Source organism: Jaculus jaculus, chromosome 3, assembly GCF_020740685.1.
Source record: "Jaculus jaculus isolate mJacJac1 chromosome 3, mJacJac1.mat.Y.cur, whole genome shotgun sequence".
NCBI classification, from domain to species: Eukaryota; Metazoa; Chordata; class Mammalia; order Rodentia; family Dipodidae; genus Jaculus; species Jaculus jaculus.
The window spans coordinates 178,663,586-178,682,261 of record NC_059104.1 but is presented as its reverse complement, the minus strand read 5'-3'; the positions used below and the strand labels follow the sequence as shown (position 1 = coordinate 178,682,261).

At 42.7% G+C, this 18,676-nt stretch overlaps 1 protein-coding gene across 3 annotated transcripts in view; it reads right to left on the bottom strand.

Moving 5' to 3' along the window:
• Usp47 (ubiquitin specific peptidase 47) overlaps positions 1 to 16,961 on the bottom strand; it is a 100,359-nt gene extending 83,398 nt beyond the window's left edge. Inside the window, exon 1 of one of the 3 annotated variants that reach the window (XM_045144874.1) lies at positions 16,749 to 16,961. In XM_045144874.1, the coding sequence (XP_045000809.1) occupies positions 16,749 to 16,787 (39 nt within the window). In that variant the 5' untranslated portion in view covers positions 16,788 to 16,961. The remainder of the gene's footprint in view (positions 1 to 16,748) is intronic. The other 2 variants (XM_045144876.1, XM_045144875.1) reach the window with 2 other exon arrangements.
• Positions 16,962 to 18,676: the final 1,715 nt, after the last annotated feature.

Genomic DNA, 18,676 nt, shown 5'->3' with positions numbered 1-18,676 from the left:
AGTGTAAGATTTAACTTCTCTTGCTTATATGCTCAAATCAAGCATGTCAAAGGGCTACAGAGATTGGTTCAGGAGTTCCAGATACTTAGAAAATCAAAGGAATGAATGAACATGAGCATAAACTAAAACCACATTACATCTAGAAAGAAGAATATGCAGACTCAGGAGTGATTCGCTTCAGCTAAGGAGGAAATGACTATTTTGCACTCTTTAGTACTAAAAACACATAGAAGTAAATAGTACAAACCCTTCACAGAATTCTCTAAACAAAATATATTCATTCAGGAAAATAACTGCATGTGTCTTTTCCAGGCCCACCGTGTGGGTGCATCTATTTTCCTTCTCTTGATTTTGTACTTACCTAAATAATTTAATAATTTTAAAACTACAGTAATTTTTTTTATGGGCGAGACAGATGACTTAACAGTTAAGGCACTTGCCTGCAAAACTAAAGGACACAGGTTTGATTCCTCAGCACCCACAAAAACCAGATGCACAAGGTGGTGCATGTGTCTGGAGTTTATTTGCAGTGGCTGGAGGCCCTGTTATACTCACCCTCATTCATTCTCTCTCTCTCTCCCCCTCTCTCTCTCTCGAATAAACAAAATTAAAATATTTTAAAAATATATTGTTTTTATACATGTTCCCTGTACTCAATATATCATATTCTTCAAACAACTATATTCCATTTTCTTTAAAAAGATTTGTGATAGATGCTTCTAGAACCCATAGTATAATGAGAAAATATGTAAAATTATTTTGATCCTGTGTGTGTGTGTGTGTGTGTGTGTGTGTGTGTGTGTGTGTGTTTGTTTTACTGGTCCAAAAAATTACACCCAGCACTCATTCAATGAGCACAAAACTAAAGATATAATGTTTCAAAACTTTAAAAGAACAGTTTGCAAACTATTTAACTATGACTGGTATACTCTGACAGCTAAAACCCATCAAACCAAATGGCATAAATTTATAATTTAAAGCTGGGTGATGCTTTGGACATCAGACCAGGCACGCCTTATCCAAGGCCACATTTTTAGTGTCTATTAAGTAATACAGGCCTTCAGAGGAAGAATGTCGACATGTTTGAGGCACCAAGATTAAGTTATTTTCCTTTCACTTTCATGCCGATCATCGTCCCGCTGCTGTCCGCTCCTGTAGCAGCTGTCCTAGGACTAGTCCTGGGTAAGCCACTACAAGTAGACTGAGGGGACCGAAGCGATTCTCGAGAGGTTACAGCAGAGGCTCTTTCCTATCTCTGTTATCTTCATTTCTGATTACAGCTAAACTTTCCTCTGTGAGTAGGCTACTGTTGACAAGCAGCTTGTGATACAACCCACTTGCTTACAGGTTTTGAGTGGTCTACTGCATTACTACTAAATTAAAGCTTGCTTACTTGTAACCATGAATTTTATTTCTTAATTTCCTGTGGTGGAGCTGGAGAGCAAACAGAACAGGTCCCTGTGCATATATTAGGCAAGCACTCTATCACTGAGCCCCAGCCCACTATATCACTGATTTTAAAAACAAGAATAGTAACTTTAAGGTAAGTATATTGCATTCTTATAATTCTCTGGCCATAAAACTATACCATTTCAAAAATGCTAAGGACATTCCAAACTAAAAGCTGTTCATTTCCCATGGACATGGTCTGTGGTACAAGAACACGGTACTGAACACCTAGACTGGATCCTCAGACCAGGGGACCACTCTGCTTCTGCTATGCAGTCCTACTCAAACCCCTTGTCTCACGTTGATTCATGGTCCTCAAAGTCAGTCCATCTGTCACACAGTACTTTTCTGAGAATATCAAAAGTATATGTATTCTATAAATTATAACAATCACATAATGTTATAAGAAAGTAAAGTATTAATTAAAACTATCAGTTATTATCCTTAAAATAGCCTTAAGAAATAATTCCCCCCCTCTCTTTTTCTCTACGTGCCTCTTTCTCTCTAATAAGTAAAAATATTACAAAAAAAGCCAAAGGTTCAATTCCCTAGTACCCACACAAGCCAGATGCACATGGTGGTGAATGCATCTGGAGTTCGTTTGCAGCGGCTGGAAGCCCTAGCACGTCCATTCTCTCCTTCCCTCTCCCCCCCTCCTCAAGTAAGTGAAAGTATTTAAAAAAAAATAATTCATTGTAATAAGTTATATTACAATATTTAAAACTTTCAAAGATTTAACTTGGGGGGATAAGAGGAATTTCATCACATAAGCATCTTTTGTGTTCTGTTTACTATAATATATATGGCCTTCCTTCTCACTAAAATTAAACAAACAAGACTTATGTAGATGTGTACATAATTTAGAAATAAGCTTTATAGCTTATGTGATTATACTTCCATATTTGGCAAATGAAAGAATTCAAAAATATTTTGTTATTTATTTATTTATTTGAGAGAGAGAAAAAGAGGCAGATAGAGAAAGAGAGAGAGAGAGGAGAATGGGCATGACATGACAGGGCTTTTAGCCACTATAAACAAACTCCATGTGCATCTAGCTTACATTGGTCCTGGAGAATCGAACCAGGGTCCTTTGGCTTTGAGGGCAAGCACCTTAACCACTAAGCAATCTCTCCAGCCCAAGAATTATTATTATTTTTTTAATGAAAGAGGAGAGATCCAGGGTAGAGGGTGGGGGAAGGACCAGATAGGTGAAGCAACTAAGGCCTTTCCAACAAACCAGATGCCATGCAAACTCCTTTCTCAAAGAGTCTATCAAAATTATAACCACAGCCAACAAACAGAATCCGTCATGTAAGCTACTTGAAAAAAGATACTCTTTTATTCCTCTCTCACCTGACGTGATGTAGAAAAACCTTAAATATACAATACTTACACAAAGTAGGTGACACTAGGCTTAATAAAATAGGCACACAGTGACATTGATCAAAATGTATTATTTATGCATGAAAATGTCACAAAACAAGCAAACACATGAAAAGCTGTTCTGTCATAGTGATCACAGATATCAAATTAAAATTACAACAAGATACTACTGAACACTAAGATTATCATAAATGAAATTCAACAAGCAAGCAAACAACAAAGTCCTGACAACTGCCAAATACCTACAAGAAGGCAGAGTGCCTGGAATTCAAACACACACAGATCAGTCTACTGTTTCTTAAAAATTTAAACATACATTTACCATATAAAACATATGTTCATCCCAAAACCTCAGAACCATCAAAAACCCAGAAACAGGGCTGAGGAGATGGCTCAGCAGTTATGAACGCTTTCCACACAAACATGAAGACCGGAGGGGGCCTGAGACCACCTGAGTTCAATTTCCTAACAGTCACAGAAGCAGCACGGCATGGTCATGCCCACCTGTAACTCCAATCTGAGAATTTCAGGGTCTCGTGAAAATAGTAACTCCAGAATCATTAAGAGACTCTGTCTCAAGGAAACACGTGGATGAATGAGGAGGAGGAAAGACAGGTAACATTCTCTTCTGGTATCCACAAACACACACAAGAAGGATATACATTTGCACCAACATATGCATATACCACACACACACACCATCACACAAACCACAGTACTACACACATGCACAAGCAAAAGAAGAAAAAACAAATAGAAACAACCCAAATATCAATCAGCTTATGAATCCAGAAGAAATTCTAACTGCTGGCAATAAAAAAGACTGCTAATACAAACAACAACATAGATCATCTCAAATGCCTTGCACTAGTACTAGAAAAGCAGTCAGACCCCACTTACATAATATTTCTAAAACAGCACAATATGGGGACAGAAAACTCAGAAATTGTTAGAATCTAGCAGGAGGGGAAGGAGGTTGAAAAAACGGGGACTTTTAGGTTGATGGGGATATCCTCCTATGCCTGACTGTGGTGCCAATGGAGATGTCCTATGCTTAATTATAATGGTGGCTATACAATTACATAAAGCTCTGCATGGCTTATTTAATTTTATATGTAAATTATGCCTCAGAAAACCTGGCTTAAAACAAGTTATACTCAAGTTCCACTACCTGATATTGCAACTCAGAATTTTTATGGCCTCTCTATTTTTTTTTTCCACTTAGAAAATGAAGAGCTATACTGTCCAAGTACTACTTCCCTCCTAGAATTGGAAATGCTATTCATTATAGAAACCTTTTTCCATGTCAAGACTGTTTTTTTCCAGAATTCTTAAAATTCTATTTGTATTATGTTAATGGTAGGTAATGCAATGGCAAATAAATATTCCACCACATGTGAATCCAAAATGTCCAAAAGCAGTAATAACCAAGCATGATAGCACATGCATTCAATTTCAGCACTCATGAGGCAGAGTATAAGTTCAAGCCCAGACTGAGGCTACATAGTGAAAATTCAGGTAAGCCCAGGACAGAGTGAGACCTTACCCTGGAAAAAACAAACAATAAATAGCAGGTGTCTTTTAATAAGTTAGTAAATACCACATTTTCACAATTTCCTTTCATCATTACAAAATACTATAAATAAATAAAAAATAAATTATATAATAACAAAGAATATAAACTTAAAATTAAGGGCAATAAAACTAAAATACCACATTGAAGAAGTAGGCATTTTAGGTCACTAAGATGGAAAGAATCTATGTAAGTTCATAGATGGATTGTGCTATATCTTACATGAATCATACAAAAATTCTACTCTGTAATACAACCTGGCCCAGGGGTTGTAATCAAAGCTCCTCTTAATATTAAGGTATGAATTTCACATGGAGGGCTGGAGATAGCCTTTGGAATACTTCACTGCCCCCCAAGTAGAAACAATTCCTTGGGGTGTTCTCAGACACTACACTGCACTGCCACTCCAGAGTCTCTGTCTAGGTCAGAAGGGATAGAGAAGTAGGGGCCAGCAGGAGACATGGGAGTTCTCCGTACTAGAGTTCCTACTAAAGTCAAACAGACACCACAACCACTGAGGAAGCAACAGTTAGGAAAGCGCTCACAAGAATGTGCCCTGGCGAAAGGAAGGTGCAGAAGCCACACCAGGACCGGCCCTGAACTGCAGCTTTCAGTGAAAACCCGAAGTCCCCCAGTAAACAACTTCTCACTAGCAAGTTTCCCTTACAACAGTAGATGTAACTGCTCAGGACTTCAACACAGATCTATAACTACACCTACCAGCACTGTTCTAGAAGGAGAAAGGCCTACCTGGTGAGCCTACTGAAGATACCAAATGTAAGTTAGCCACAGAAACAAGTATACCAAAGGACCTCCTGACAAAGCACCACACATATGGAAAATATGCTAAAATGAACTATTACAGGAAACATTTCATTAAGAAGCAAAAAATTAATATATAATTTCAAATGAAAATAAATAGGTCCAGACTAATGTATTAGCAAGCATTCCTCTCATGTATAAATTTTTTTAAATATTTTATTTATTATTTATTTGAGAGTGACAGACACAGAGAGAAAGACAGATAGAGGGGGAGAGAGAGAGAATGGGCATGCAAGGGATTCCAGCCTTTGCAAACAAACTCCAGACGCGTGCGCCCCCTTGTGCATCTGGCTAACGTGGGACCTGGGGAACCGAGCCTCGAACCGGGGTCCTTAGGCTTCACAGGCAAGCGCTTAACCGCTAAGCCATCTCTCCAGCCCTCACGTATAAATTTTTAACATTAATGTGAGTGATAAGACATTTAAGTTAAAATATTTCTAAGAACAAGTTTGAGCAACTAAACTTTATATAAAAATTAACAAGCCAGGGGATGGACAAATGGCTTAGTGGTTAAGGTGCTTGTCTGCAATGCCAAAGGATCTCAATACGATTCCCCATGCCTCTGGAGTTCGTTTGTAGTGGCTGGAGGCCCTGGCGTGCCCATTCTCTCTCCCTCCCTCTCTCAAATAAATAAATAAAAATAAAATATTTTAAAAAAATAACAAGCTGGGTGTGGTGGTGTGCACCTTTAATCCCAGCACATGGGAGGCAGAGGTAGGAGGATTGCCATGAGTTCGAGGCCATCCTGAAACTCCATAGTGAATTCCAGGACATCCTGGGTTAGAGCAAGACCCTACCTAAAAAGCACGCACGCGCGCGCGCGCACACACACACACACACACACACACCCCAAAAGGGCAAATCTGTTAATTTTTTCTGGAGGAAAAACTAATCATTTCTGGATTCCTAATGTCTACACAATGAAAATCTAAAGTCTTCCTAAACATCCAAAGCCTCTGCAGCTTTACAATGCAGCCTCCCAGAGCCATGGCCTGCACCAGATGCACTCCAAGCACCTAAAGCATGTTTACCCACCATTTTCTAAAGGACATGCAAACTTACCTGCTTTAAACGTTCTCTTTACTAAGAGCTCTTAAGTCCTTCTCTCTAGTTCAAGTACTACACTCTCACCTTTGGGCTCTTGGGAGAGCTTTAACGGAATGAACTCTACAAAAGCAGGAGGCATGGAAATAAAGCATATGTCTGGAGATCATTTGCAGTGACAAGAGGCCCTGGGGTGCCAATTTATATATATTCTCTCTCCCCCTCTCTCACTCACTCAATCACTCAAATAAGTATACAAAATATTTTTTTTTAAAAAGAAAGGAATTTATAGTCACTTGACATACAAGGTTGTTTTAGTTTTGGATCTGGACTATCCCAGGAAGTCTCCTGGGCTGAAGGTCTGGCCCCCAGTACAGCAGTGTTCAGAGATGACCACTGGAAGGTGGGACAAGGTGGAGGATGTGGATTGCTGCAGTATATATATTTTGTTTGGATGTCTGCTTAGAGACAGGGTCTTGTATAGCTCAGGGAAGCTTCAAACTCACTAGATAATGAATAATGACCTTGAATTCCTGATTATTCTGCTTCTGCTCCCTAAGTGATAGGCTATAGGCTAATGCAACCATGCCGATTGGAGGCACACTCCCAAAGAGTATATTTTGCTTAGTTTTCTCTCCTCCATTCTTCTTCTTTCTCACCCCCATCCCAGGTATACTGGCACAGGGATGGATGATGGGGGTCATGGTTTTCCTAAAGGAAAGGCTATCCTATCCTCTTGACAAAAGTATTAAACTCACTATATTTAAGATGATGTTTTAACTTTTAAAATATCTTTTCTTAATTATGTCACTTAGCCTTCTTCTGAATTGTAACAGGCCTATCTACCATATGCATTTCAGGTAAGCACAGCACACTAATATTAAAAGGCTGCAACTCGGGCTGGAGAGATGGCTTAGTAGTTAAAGCACTTTCTTGCAAAGCCAAAGGACCCAGGTTCAATTCTCCAGGACTCATGTAAGCCAGATGCACAAAGTGGCGCATGCATCTGGCGTTCATCTGCAGCATCTGGAGGCCCTGATATGCCCATTCTCTCCCCATCCTCCCTCCCTCTCAAATAAATAAAAATAAATAAAATATAATAAATAAAATAAAAATAAATAAATAAAACGTATCTCTGGCCTAATAAAATTGGCCTATTAACATTTTTTTTAAAGGCTGCATCTCTAAGAGCAACCACTTCCCCTCAACACACAGGGACAGTGTCCTCTGTCCATGTTGGTAATCCTACTGCAGATTTAGAAACACTCTGAACTAGACTCATAAAGTTCTCTGAGAAACAAATTCTTCCTAATATGGATCCTGCGTTAAAATAACACTTCACACTGAATTCCTGCAATTTGTTAATCTAGTAAATTATTTGACAACCACTAAAGTACACAGGCTATTTTTTTCAGATCCTTATTAACTATACAACTCTTTTTCTTTAACTTTTAATATCTGTGCTTTGTTATAGGTCCTAACTCTCAATTGAAACAATTAGAATAGTTCTTACTTGATCATACATGGCAGAATGTCAAATTTAAAACTCATTTAGGATTAGCACTAAGGATAAAAGATATTAACTAACAAATTGTAATGCAAAATACAACTTTTCATCTTCAGTTAATCAACAAATAATTACTGTACAAAGTACAGCACATGGTGCCAGTGCCCGAAGTAAGATACAAAAAGTAAAGGTAGCAAGAGGAGCTAGTAAAGGGTGTTTATTACATGGAGACTCTACATTTACTAACTCATCCAACTGTCTCAAAACTAGAAAGTAGTTTCATATTGTCATTAAACTAAGGTACTAGAAGGTTAAGTGACTTGTCCAATGTCATATATGAGGAAGCTGGACCTTGGGACTCTTGTCCTGACGCTGAGGAGCTCCTGCTCTCACAGAAGCACTAGCACAAATGACAGCCTACAATGAATGCACAGAATTCCTCAAGCACCAAAGGATCCAGTCCTACAGGAATCTGGCATGCACACAAACATGTGAAAAATAAATATGAAAACAAACTAACTAACAAGTTCAAAAAACAGGTTATAAAAAAGAAATCCTTTCTGGGCTGCAGGAGGCTCAGTGGTTAAGGCGCTTGCCTGCAAAGCGTGACGGCCCTGGTTCCTTTTCTCAGTACCCATGTAAACCAGCAAAGTGGCATGTGTGTCTGGCGTTCATTTGCAGTGGCATGAGGCCCTGGTGCATCCATTCATTCTCTTCCCCTCCTTCTCTCTCTCTCAGCTTGCAAAATAAGTAAAAACATTTTTTAAAAAGAAATCTTTTCCATTGTTCACTCAGGCTAGGGTGCAAAGTGATGTGTGAATGCACAGGGGACAGTGGGAACAGCAAGTGAAGTAGCAGAAAGGGATTCAAACAAAACTGGCTTAAGGCAGAGAACAAAACCATGACAAACTGCTGGTTAAAGAGGACAGAGTGAATGCAAACATTTAGTTTGATACCTCCCCAAAGAGTTCTAAAACAATAAAAATAAATTAATAGCATTAAGTTCATAAGAAACAGCAATACAGTTTTAGAAGTTAGAAAGCAAAATAGTGGTAATGACTACTGCAACTGAGCATGGTGACTCCAACAACCTGAGCAGAGAGTCAGGCACCTGATCTACATGCAGTTACATTTAAGCAACAAACACTGTCATAAATTCTTAGAAGTAGTAGTTAAGTCCAGGGTTGGGGCAAGTTGGGAAGTGCACAGAAAGGATAAGCACAAAACTGGAACAGTTTAAGGAAACACACACACACATTCAGTACTGGTACAGCCCAAAGAACAAAACTGGTATCTAAAGTCTACACTAATATTAGTAAACAGTGCATAGGGAAAAGGAGAAAATTCCTCCTCACAGAAGAATTTTAACTAATAAATGTAAAAAATAGTAAGGAAAATGAAAAATTATTAATGCACAGCCACAGGAATAACTATGTTAGACCAGACACAGACAAGTGCTAAAACTAATGGACAGAGGTTTAAAAAGAAGCAGTTATCTGTGAAGTCTCAAAGAATTTACTAACTGCTAGTGGGGGAAAGTAGCAACTACCCTGAGGAAACCTTAATCAAGGTATGAGGTTCACATCACCAGCAGGACATTCTTAGCATCGAGTCCCCAGCTCCTCATTCTATGCACAGCAGGACACATCGGGTCTGTGACAAACAGCCTTCTACTTAATACGTAATCTCAGTGCACTTATGTAAAGCATCAGACAGACCCAAACAGAAGGCCATTCCATATAACTAACCAGTATGCTTCAAAACTATCAAGGTCCAGAAAAAGAAGGAAAGACTGAAAAATTACCACAAACAGAAGACAATATAGATTCTCAGACTGAATCTTGAGACAGAAAGGATGAAAATACTGGCAAAATAAAAATTCTGCATACAGAGCTTAATTTCCTACTTCTGAGAAGCTGGAGAGAGGGCACACAGGAACTCTATCCTTTCTGCCTCTCTTCCACCAAGACATTTTTGTAAAGAGGCCCATCCCAGGAACTGGCCATTTCAGATGTCCAGGAGTGAGACTGGAATCCAAGCAGGGAGAATGACTACAACCGAGGAAACAGCTGCTGTCCCTGGTCCCTCTTCTGCTCAACTCTTCCTGACAAGATTAAACAGCCTCTGGAAAGCATAACACTAGGTATATTTGAAGGATTCCTGAAAACTACGGAATTAAATGCAAGTTTATCTGCACATTCAGTGATAAGACTCATACCCCCTTTTTACTTTGCCAAGCTTGCTTGCCCCCCAGGAAAAGATCAGAAGTGTTTTCTGTGCAAAGCAGCCAGCACAAGGGAAGCAATGTGCCCTGGGTGCTATGATCTGAGGGTTCACCCTGCTCCCCAGCCAATGTACACATCGACTAATCACAATGATACTCAGAGATGGATCTTGGGGAGGTAATTATACCGCAAAGGCTAATTAAATGAGAAAGTCTTTATAACGAGGTCCAGAGGCTTGTCTTGTTCCATTTCACCATGAAAGGACTCGGTGAGATTGTGTGGGTCTCTGAGCAAGAAAACAGGCCATTGCTGGGTATCAAACCCGCCAGCACCCTGACAGACTTCCAGCAAATACTCCTTCCTTTTCAATTAAAAAAAAAAAATGCCCCATCTGTATTTCACATGTATAGTATCTCTCAGGAAATACTGGTGGTGCTGCGTACTTTGCTTTGGGCTCTGTCTTTCCTTTGATACCTGAGGGTCCTCAGAAGTGTGCACTTATGAGGGAGCCTTCAGTGCTGTGTGGAGACTGCCAGTGGGTGCCTGTTATTTTTCTCTGTCCATCTTAGCTGTTTGGATGCAACAAAGACCATAACCTGGATGGTTCATAAAGAGCAGAAATCTACTTACAATATCAGCAAAATAAAACCTTAGCACAAGAGCCCAAAGAGAAGCTGTAAAAATGTAGGGCTCTATGCATTCTTACTGATTCCCCTGACAAAAATGAAATCATATACAACTTTTCATTTTTTAAAAATTTATTAAATGAACATTTTCATTAGATACGGACTTCTATGAAGTATTTCAACTTCGACATTTAACAAACCTCTTTCTGATAAAGGAAGAACAACACTTCAATGTGTATGTGTAGTGTATATGCCTGTGTGAGTGTGTAAACATGTGTATACACGTGGAGGTCAAAAGTCAACACTGGGGGGCTTCCTCAGTTGCTCTCCACTCTAGCTTATTCCTTAAGACAAGGCTCACTTGAAGAACCTAGAACTCAACAATATGGCTACACTACCTAGCCAGGGAGCCCCAGTAACCCCACCTCTGTTTCACAAACACTTAGAGTATGCTCACCACCTCACCTAACATTTCACAAAGGCTCGGGGATCTCAGCTCACTTCTTTTGCTCATACAGCAAGTACCTGACCCACTCGCCCAGTCCATCTCTTTTTTTTTTGGGGGGGGAGATTCAAGGTAGGGGCTCACTCTACCCCAGGCTGACCTGGAATTCACTGTAGAGTCTCAGGGTGGCCTCGAACTCACAGCAATCCTCCTACCTCTGCCTCCCGAGTGCTGGGATTAAAGGCGTGCGCCACCATGTCCAGCCCATCTTACAAGAATCATCAAAACCAAGGCTAATTCCAAGTAATTCAACAGAAGAAATGAAATTACTAACAATATTTATTTGATATGTTCCAAAGTGGATAATGAATAAATTTTATAAGAAATCAGATAAATCACAGAGATTAAAAAAAAAAAAAAGAAGTTGCTTATGGTTTGGGAGTCTCTCAAGTATCAAGTGTCCCTCTGTAGTTGTGCAATTGTTCCCAGCTGACTCTACACACAGAGCACTACACAGCACCTCGGATATAAAGAAATAACCAGTAAGTACTAGTTATTAGCACTGCATGCCAAAAACCAACTCCCAGTAGAAGTTGTAACTATGGCATAGAAAAGAAAGGAGGGGAAAGTGCAGTGAGATATGGAACTCCCACTTCCCTTTATTTTTTTCCTTTTTCTACTTTCTGTTTATATGCTCCATGAAGTGAGAGTATCATTTCACAGCCATTATCAAATGTGCACCTTGGGCTGGAGAGATGGCTTAGTGGTTAAGCGCTTGCCTGTGAAGCCTAAGGACCCCGGTTCGAGGCTCGGTTCCCCAGGTCCCACGTTAGCCAGATGCACAAGGGGGCGCACGCGTCTGGAGTTCGTTTGCAGAGGCTGGAAGCCCTGGCGCGCCCATTCTCTCTCTTCCTTTATCTGTCTTTCTCTCTGTGTCTGTCGCTCTAAAATAAATAAATTAAAAAACAAACAAACAAACAAAAAAAAAACAAATGTGCACCTTATCCTTGACAGTGCTAAAGACACTTGAGAGAAGAAGGATTTGTGCGTGTTCTAACTTTTCCCTACACGGCAGAGAACCATGAAAATGTACAATGAGTACTTGTCCCAAACCCTTAAAAGAAACACAACAGCCAAGCAACCACTACCCAATAATTAAAACTGGAATGATAGTAAAGGCAAGCAATCCCAAAGGAAAGATCAATAACCACAACTCACAGACACGTGGAGGCGCAAATGAGTAAGGAGAAAGCTTTGCTTTTCCCCTCAATGAACACACTGCCTCCCTTTGCTCTTCTCTGGGTACAATTTAGGAAGAATACTAAAGATAGAGGATCAGATGCAAAAGAGAGCAAGTGAGAAGCAGTTAAGGAACTGAGGAGCTCAGACTCCAGAGCAGAGAGCCAGCCCTCCTCCTCCTCCATCTTCAAGCACAAGAAAGGCTCGCCTATGGAAATGCTTCAAGATGTCTATGTTGACTTGACCAGAGGCAGCTATCAAATTATGACAATACAGAGAATGAGATTTCTCTCAATGCAAAAGCTTAAAATAACAGATCTCTCCTAGAAAAATATGTTTATCAGAGCTTAGTCATGAAGCTGGAAAATAAGTTGCCAATTATGCTGTGGAAAAACGCCAAGCAGAGAATCGTCAGTTAGAATTCTAAGTCTCCTTGCATCCTTATAACCATATCTGTGAATATTTACTCAATAGATGCTCCAGAAAAGACACTGTCCTAGATCTGTATGAAATACAAAAATAAAAAGTAAAGATAGAGAAACAGTGATCTCTGCTGTCAAGGATTTCCCAATAAATAACATATAAAATTATAGTTTGAGAGCATAATAGACATCCCAAAGCACTATTTATTAATACTAAATGAATTCTACTTATTTATAGAGATCTTCTATGAGGGAGATATCTTTAAGGTTAAAATGGTCAGAAGAGCTGGGCATGGTGGAATACCCTATTAATCCCAGCACTAAGGAGGCAGAGGTAGGAGGACTGCTATGAGTTCAAGGCTACCCTAAGACTACATAGTAAATTCCAAGTCACCCTGGGCTAGAATGAGATCCTACCTCGAAATAAATAAATAAACGTCAGAAGTGGCCGTTTCGAATAAATGAGATACAGGTTTTTTAATGGAACAGTGTGTATGGAGGTTTTGATTTTGAACAGGAAGAGAAGCAGGAAAGAGGGGACTGCACAAATAGAAGTATAAAGCAAGTTAGAGAGGAACCTGTTTAGCTACCTTAAAAACTTGTTTCATGGGAAAAGAGATAAGCTGGGGAAGGGCAGGTTGTGGCCAGCTCTGAATGTACTGAGCCTTGAATACCAAGGTGCGTAGTTTCAAGTCTGCCCTGCACACAGCCTCGGAAGCAACTACTCAATTCTGTCCTGCAGTCCCAGAAAATAACAAGTGGCAACTTTTTTCTAAGAATGAAATTTCCATTTCATGTATGCCCATGTTATCTCAGAATATTTTTCTCCAGCCGTTTGAAAATGTGAAAATCAGACTTACCTCACGCAGACAGGCTGGGAGCTGGACTTGGTCTATGGCCTACAGTTGGCCCACCCTGGCACACTAAGCTGCCTTCTTCAGCAGTTCTCTAAGGCACATCTACCCTAGAGTTTCCAGGACCATAATAACCAATCTATAATTCACTCAATAATTATATGGACAATCATCAATCTATAATTCATTCACCAATTACATGGATTTCCATGCCTCATCAAGATCTGTATCAGGTGAGGGTGAGAAGTTCCCTATACAAAATCATCAAAATGAACACAAAACCCTAAACTGTAGATGACTTACTGGAATAGATGCAGTAAAGTTTGTGATCCTTAAATTTGTTTCCTCCTAGTATAAATGCTGAGGGAACTATAAACTATTCTTAGAGCCTCCAGGTAACATGGAGAAACCCACAGAGCACAATCAAAGCATGGTGTCAGGAAACAGGAGTTCGGGTCCTTGCTGTGCTCACACTTAATATCTGACCCTAAACAAGAGACTTTCAACCCACAAGTCCTAATTCCGTTATTGTAAAGCAACAGGGTGAACTTTCTAGATGATCTCTATGCTCTTCTCTTAGCTTTGGTTCTGCAGGGTTCTAGTGCTACTTAAAAGGCAGAGCCAAAACAGGTGAAGGCTGGAGAGATGGCTCAGTGGTTCAAGGCGCTTGCCTGCAAGGCCTGACAGGTAGGTTCAATTCCCCAGTATCTACGAAAGCCAGATGCACAAAGTGGCACATGCATCTGGAGTTTGAAGTGGCAGGAGGTCTTGGCACACCCGTTCTCTCTCTTTCCCTCTCTGTTTGCAAATAGCTAAACAATATGTTAAAACGAAAAGAACACAAGAGAAAGGCCTTGGGAAGATGCAGATGAATGTGCAAAAATCAAGGAATTTTTTTTGTAAAGTATCAATTGTACAGAACACTCAAGGAAGAGAAGCAAGAAAAAACACCAGTAAGTGTGGTCATGAAGAGATCACTTGCTCACTTGCTCACTCGCACAGCACAGCTACCATATGCAGAAGCAAATATGGAAGCGGAGGCCACCACTTGGATGAAGAATGTGCAGGGCCATCAAATTAGAAGTCATGAGTTGGCTACCTAAAAAAGAGGCATGGACCTCAGGTGGCAGTCCTCCAAAGCCATGATGCTATTCAGGCTTCCAGGAACCAAAAAGGAGCCAGAGAAGAAAAAGAAATGAAGATGAGACTAAGGGACAGAAAAAGAGCATAAAATACAAAAATAAAGAAAGAAAAAGTTACCACGAGTATGAAGCCTCAGGTAAGGGAGAGGATCCAAAGAGAGAGAGGCATTTAATCTTTAAACTTCCACAAGGGAAAACCTGCATTCAGTATTAGTTTTTACACAACAGATTGGTCCCTGCAAAGGAGGAGTGTCTCTATATATAGATACACACACACACACACACACACACACACACACACACACACATTCACACAAAGTAGGACATATATGTATTTGACGATGTAAGATTTCTATAAATCAAATTTCATGTAATGGTGAGTTTTATTTAATCAGGGTTATACCTAACATTTTCTAACATTCAAAAATTTAAGAAAGGATCAACTTTGCTCCCTATAGGAACAGAAACCAGCACTATGTGGCTGTAAAAGGAAATACAAGGTTACATTTTTCTGTCCTTCTTCCTTACTTGCATAAAAGTTACTTGTGTAGTACAAAGTTCGGAGCCCCTGACTGGAGATCCAAGAGAACTAATTTTCCCACTTAATAGCTTAGAAAGCACTCAAGATCTCTGAGTAATTCATCTGTCTGTCCGCTTTACATAGTTGGTGATGCTTGATAGATACTGACACACAACTCTGTCTCAAAACAAATTACAAAACAACTATTCTAGCCCATCTAACTAAAGTTGGAGAAATTCTTGTACTGTAAAGGTATGTAACTCTAGTAATACAGTGCTGCACTATGTCTTAGTTTCCTTGTGAGTTGGTACACAATTAAAAAAAAAAAAAAGGACCAAAAAACTTAGGAATTTCTAATGACCACGAATAAACGTGGAGATCCTACCTCTCTAATTTCAACCTAACACTTGCGTCTATTTAAGGTATATGAGAAATAAAAATCCAAAGCATTAGACTCATGATCATCAGTTAAAAATACATGTTTGAATATGCTGGAGATATTTATATAGCCACCAGAGATACTATTAATATGTTGAAATCCCCGGGCCAGTGCTGGATTGTACCTTTAATCTTCTACCGCTGTTGCAAGGGGAAGCCAAGAAGCAAAGACTTCTCTTCCAACTCGCTTTCAAGAAGTTAAGAAGTCAGCCACACAAGACGTCACACAAACTGGCACGCACGGAACCAAAAGGACCGAAAGAGAATAAATGTTTAAAAGGAAAAAAAAAAAATTTTTTTTTCATCCGTCCATATGGTCATATAATGGCTCAGCTATCTCCTTACCGTCCTCCCTCCAAGTCCCACTTAACACTATGTGCACGACCGTCAGTTAGGCCCCATTTACTACAAAGTCGCAGGAGTTTTGGAAAGAAGAACAAAGTCTTAGCAACTGTGAAGCGTGCCCGGCCACGGCTCTCTGGCCGGGGAGCGGATTCCACAAGCCCTGGAAGCTGCCCACGGCCACGGTCAAGCCCAGCCCCGCGCACCGTTCTCCCCGCCCGGACGTCTTCTTCGAAAGGGGTCGGACTAGGTCTCCAAGTGGCCCTCGGCCCCGGGGAGCCCGGACGGCTCCCAGGCTGGGCCGGGACAGGCCCGTTCCTTCCTCCCGCGCCAACGTCCACAGCCAACGACCCCCAGCGACTCCTCGACGCGGCCAGAGCCCGCGCACCCACGGCCGGCCCCGGCCTCTCCCCCGCCCACCGGCCCCGGGAGAGTGGGGGGGGGGGAGGAGGAGGAGGAAACGGGGGTGTCCCGGCGTCTCAACGGCCCGCCGCGCCCACCGTCCGCCCGGCCCCACGCCTCCTCCTCCTGCTCCGTCGTCGTCGTCGTCTCGCCCGCGGCCCGGCGTCGCTCTCCGCCGGCGACCGGCCGTGGCCCGCCCCGCTCTCGCCCGGGCCTGCGCCGCTCCGAGCGGCCGCGCACGCAGGCCTCGGGGCCTAGCCCGCCGCCGCCCCCACCACCACCCCACGCTCGGGGCCGCGCCGCTCTCCCCCTCACCTCTTTCGGGACCAGTTGGTTCTCCTCGCCGGGCACCATCGCTCACGCTCGCGGCTGCTCCTCCTCTCCGCCCTACCCCCGACGAGGGTGGAGGGTGGTGGCGGGCGGCTCCGGCTCTCAGGACATCCACGCCACGGCACCCATCGTCTCCGCCAAGCGACGAGGCCTCGCAGCTCCGGGCCTCAGGCACCAGCGCGTAAAAGACAACCGACCCGACCCCGGGGCGCCGCCGCCACCGCCGCCGCCGCCGCCGCCTTCGTCGTCGGCCCCTCCCCCCCGGCCCGCTGCAATCAATGGAAAAATGGCGGCGGCCGCTCTCGCGAGAATTCGGCCCGTCGGGCCCGACGCCCGGCGCCTGAGGTGCGCACGCTGCCGCCGTTCGCTCCGCCGACACCTCGCCGGGCAGTCGGCGCGCCCTCGGGGTCCCGGGCCGCCGGGCGGGGGCGGGCGCCGGCGCTTTCTCCTCACTGCGGAGCGGCTCCTTCCGCGGCCCGCGGTCGGAGGGACGGAGCAGGCCTCCCGGTCCTCCATGCCTTCTCCGGCTCCGTGTGGGGGACTCCCGGCTCTCCGCGGGGACAGACTCGAGTTCGAAGCCCCTTCTCGGACCCCACCACCACCACCACCACCACGCCCTTCTTGCACCCTACTTCCAGAAAGCGTGAACGGCCCCTCCCTCCCTGTCCCCCGTCCTGGGTGCCCCTTCCTGGGACGGAAAGCACCGTCCCGGCCTTGGCTCCTCCCCGTGCCCGGGCCCTCGCTTGGCCCCTCTCGACCCCTGGTCGTCGTTCCTCCGTCTGACATGGCGAGGACTCCTCGAGGCCCTCCCCGTCTCCTGCGAGGGGAGACCCCCCAGTCCCCAAGTCCCCTCCGGTGCCGGACAGGTGCCCCCCCCCGCCCCGTCCCGGGTAACTTCGGGGCGCCCCGCCGCCGCAGCGCGCTGTAATCTGCTCTCAGAGAACTGGAAGCTCTTCTAGAAGCAACGCTGTGCTACGTGGTGGTTCTACTACACAAACTTTGCAATTGTCTTCCCCCCCCCCTTTCCCCCCAAATCCTACTCCTTCCATGATGAAGACTTGAGCCAGGCATCCTTTAGGAAAACTTCCACTGAGAGTGATCTTACAGCATGCTGACATAATACAACCGTGGCATGTTCCCGACGCTCACAACCCACTACTTTGTACCTGTCTCCTGCATCCTCCAGACTTGTTCCAACTGTACTCTTCACTTCAAAAGAAAAGAAAACTCCATGCATTTATGTACATTATGTTCATATCCTCCTGTGGCATTATAAAACACTGAAAACGCGGTAAAAGAATAGCAAAGATGAACAAATGAGTTTCAAATACTAACGATATTTTTTAAAAATCTATTATTCCCCACTAAAAAATATTTAGTGATTTCACTATGATAGATTGATTTCATTAGCTTTAAAAATCTAAGCCGAGCGTGGTGGCGCACACCTTTAATCCAGGCCCTTGGGAGGCAGAGGTTGGAGGGTCACCATGAGTTTGAGCCCACCCTGAGACTACAGAGTGAATTCCAAGTCAGCCTGAACTACAGCAAGATCCTACCTTGAAAAAAAAGAAAAAAGGAAAGAAAGAAAAGAAACAGAGAAACAGTTACTAAAATACCTGATTCAATGTTCAGGTTATTTCTGTACTTGGTTTTAACAGCTGTCATAAGCTGGAAAAGGTAGCTCACAGAAATGTAGATCTTAATGGAAGCACAGCTCTGACTCATACAGTTGCTTTTGTCAGTTATATCCACCAACTTCACCAAGGGTTTTGTTGAAATTCAACTAGTAATTAACCTTAATGTCTTCCTTAATGTCAACCAGTAGATGTCAAATTTGTATATTGTAACAAATGGGCCCAGGCTGGGAACATAGCTCAGTAATGGAACACATGCTTAAGGCCCCGGGTTTTATC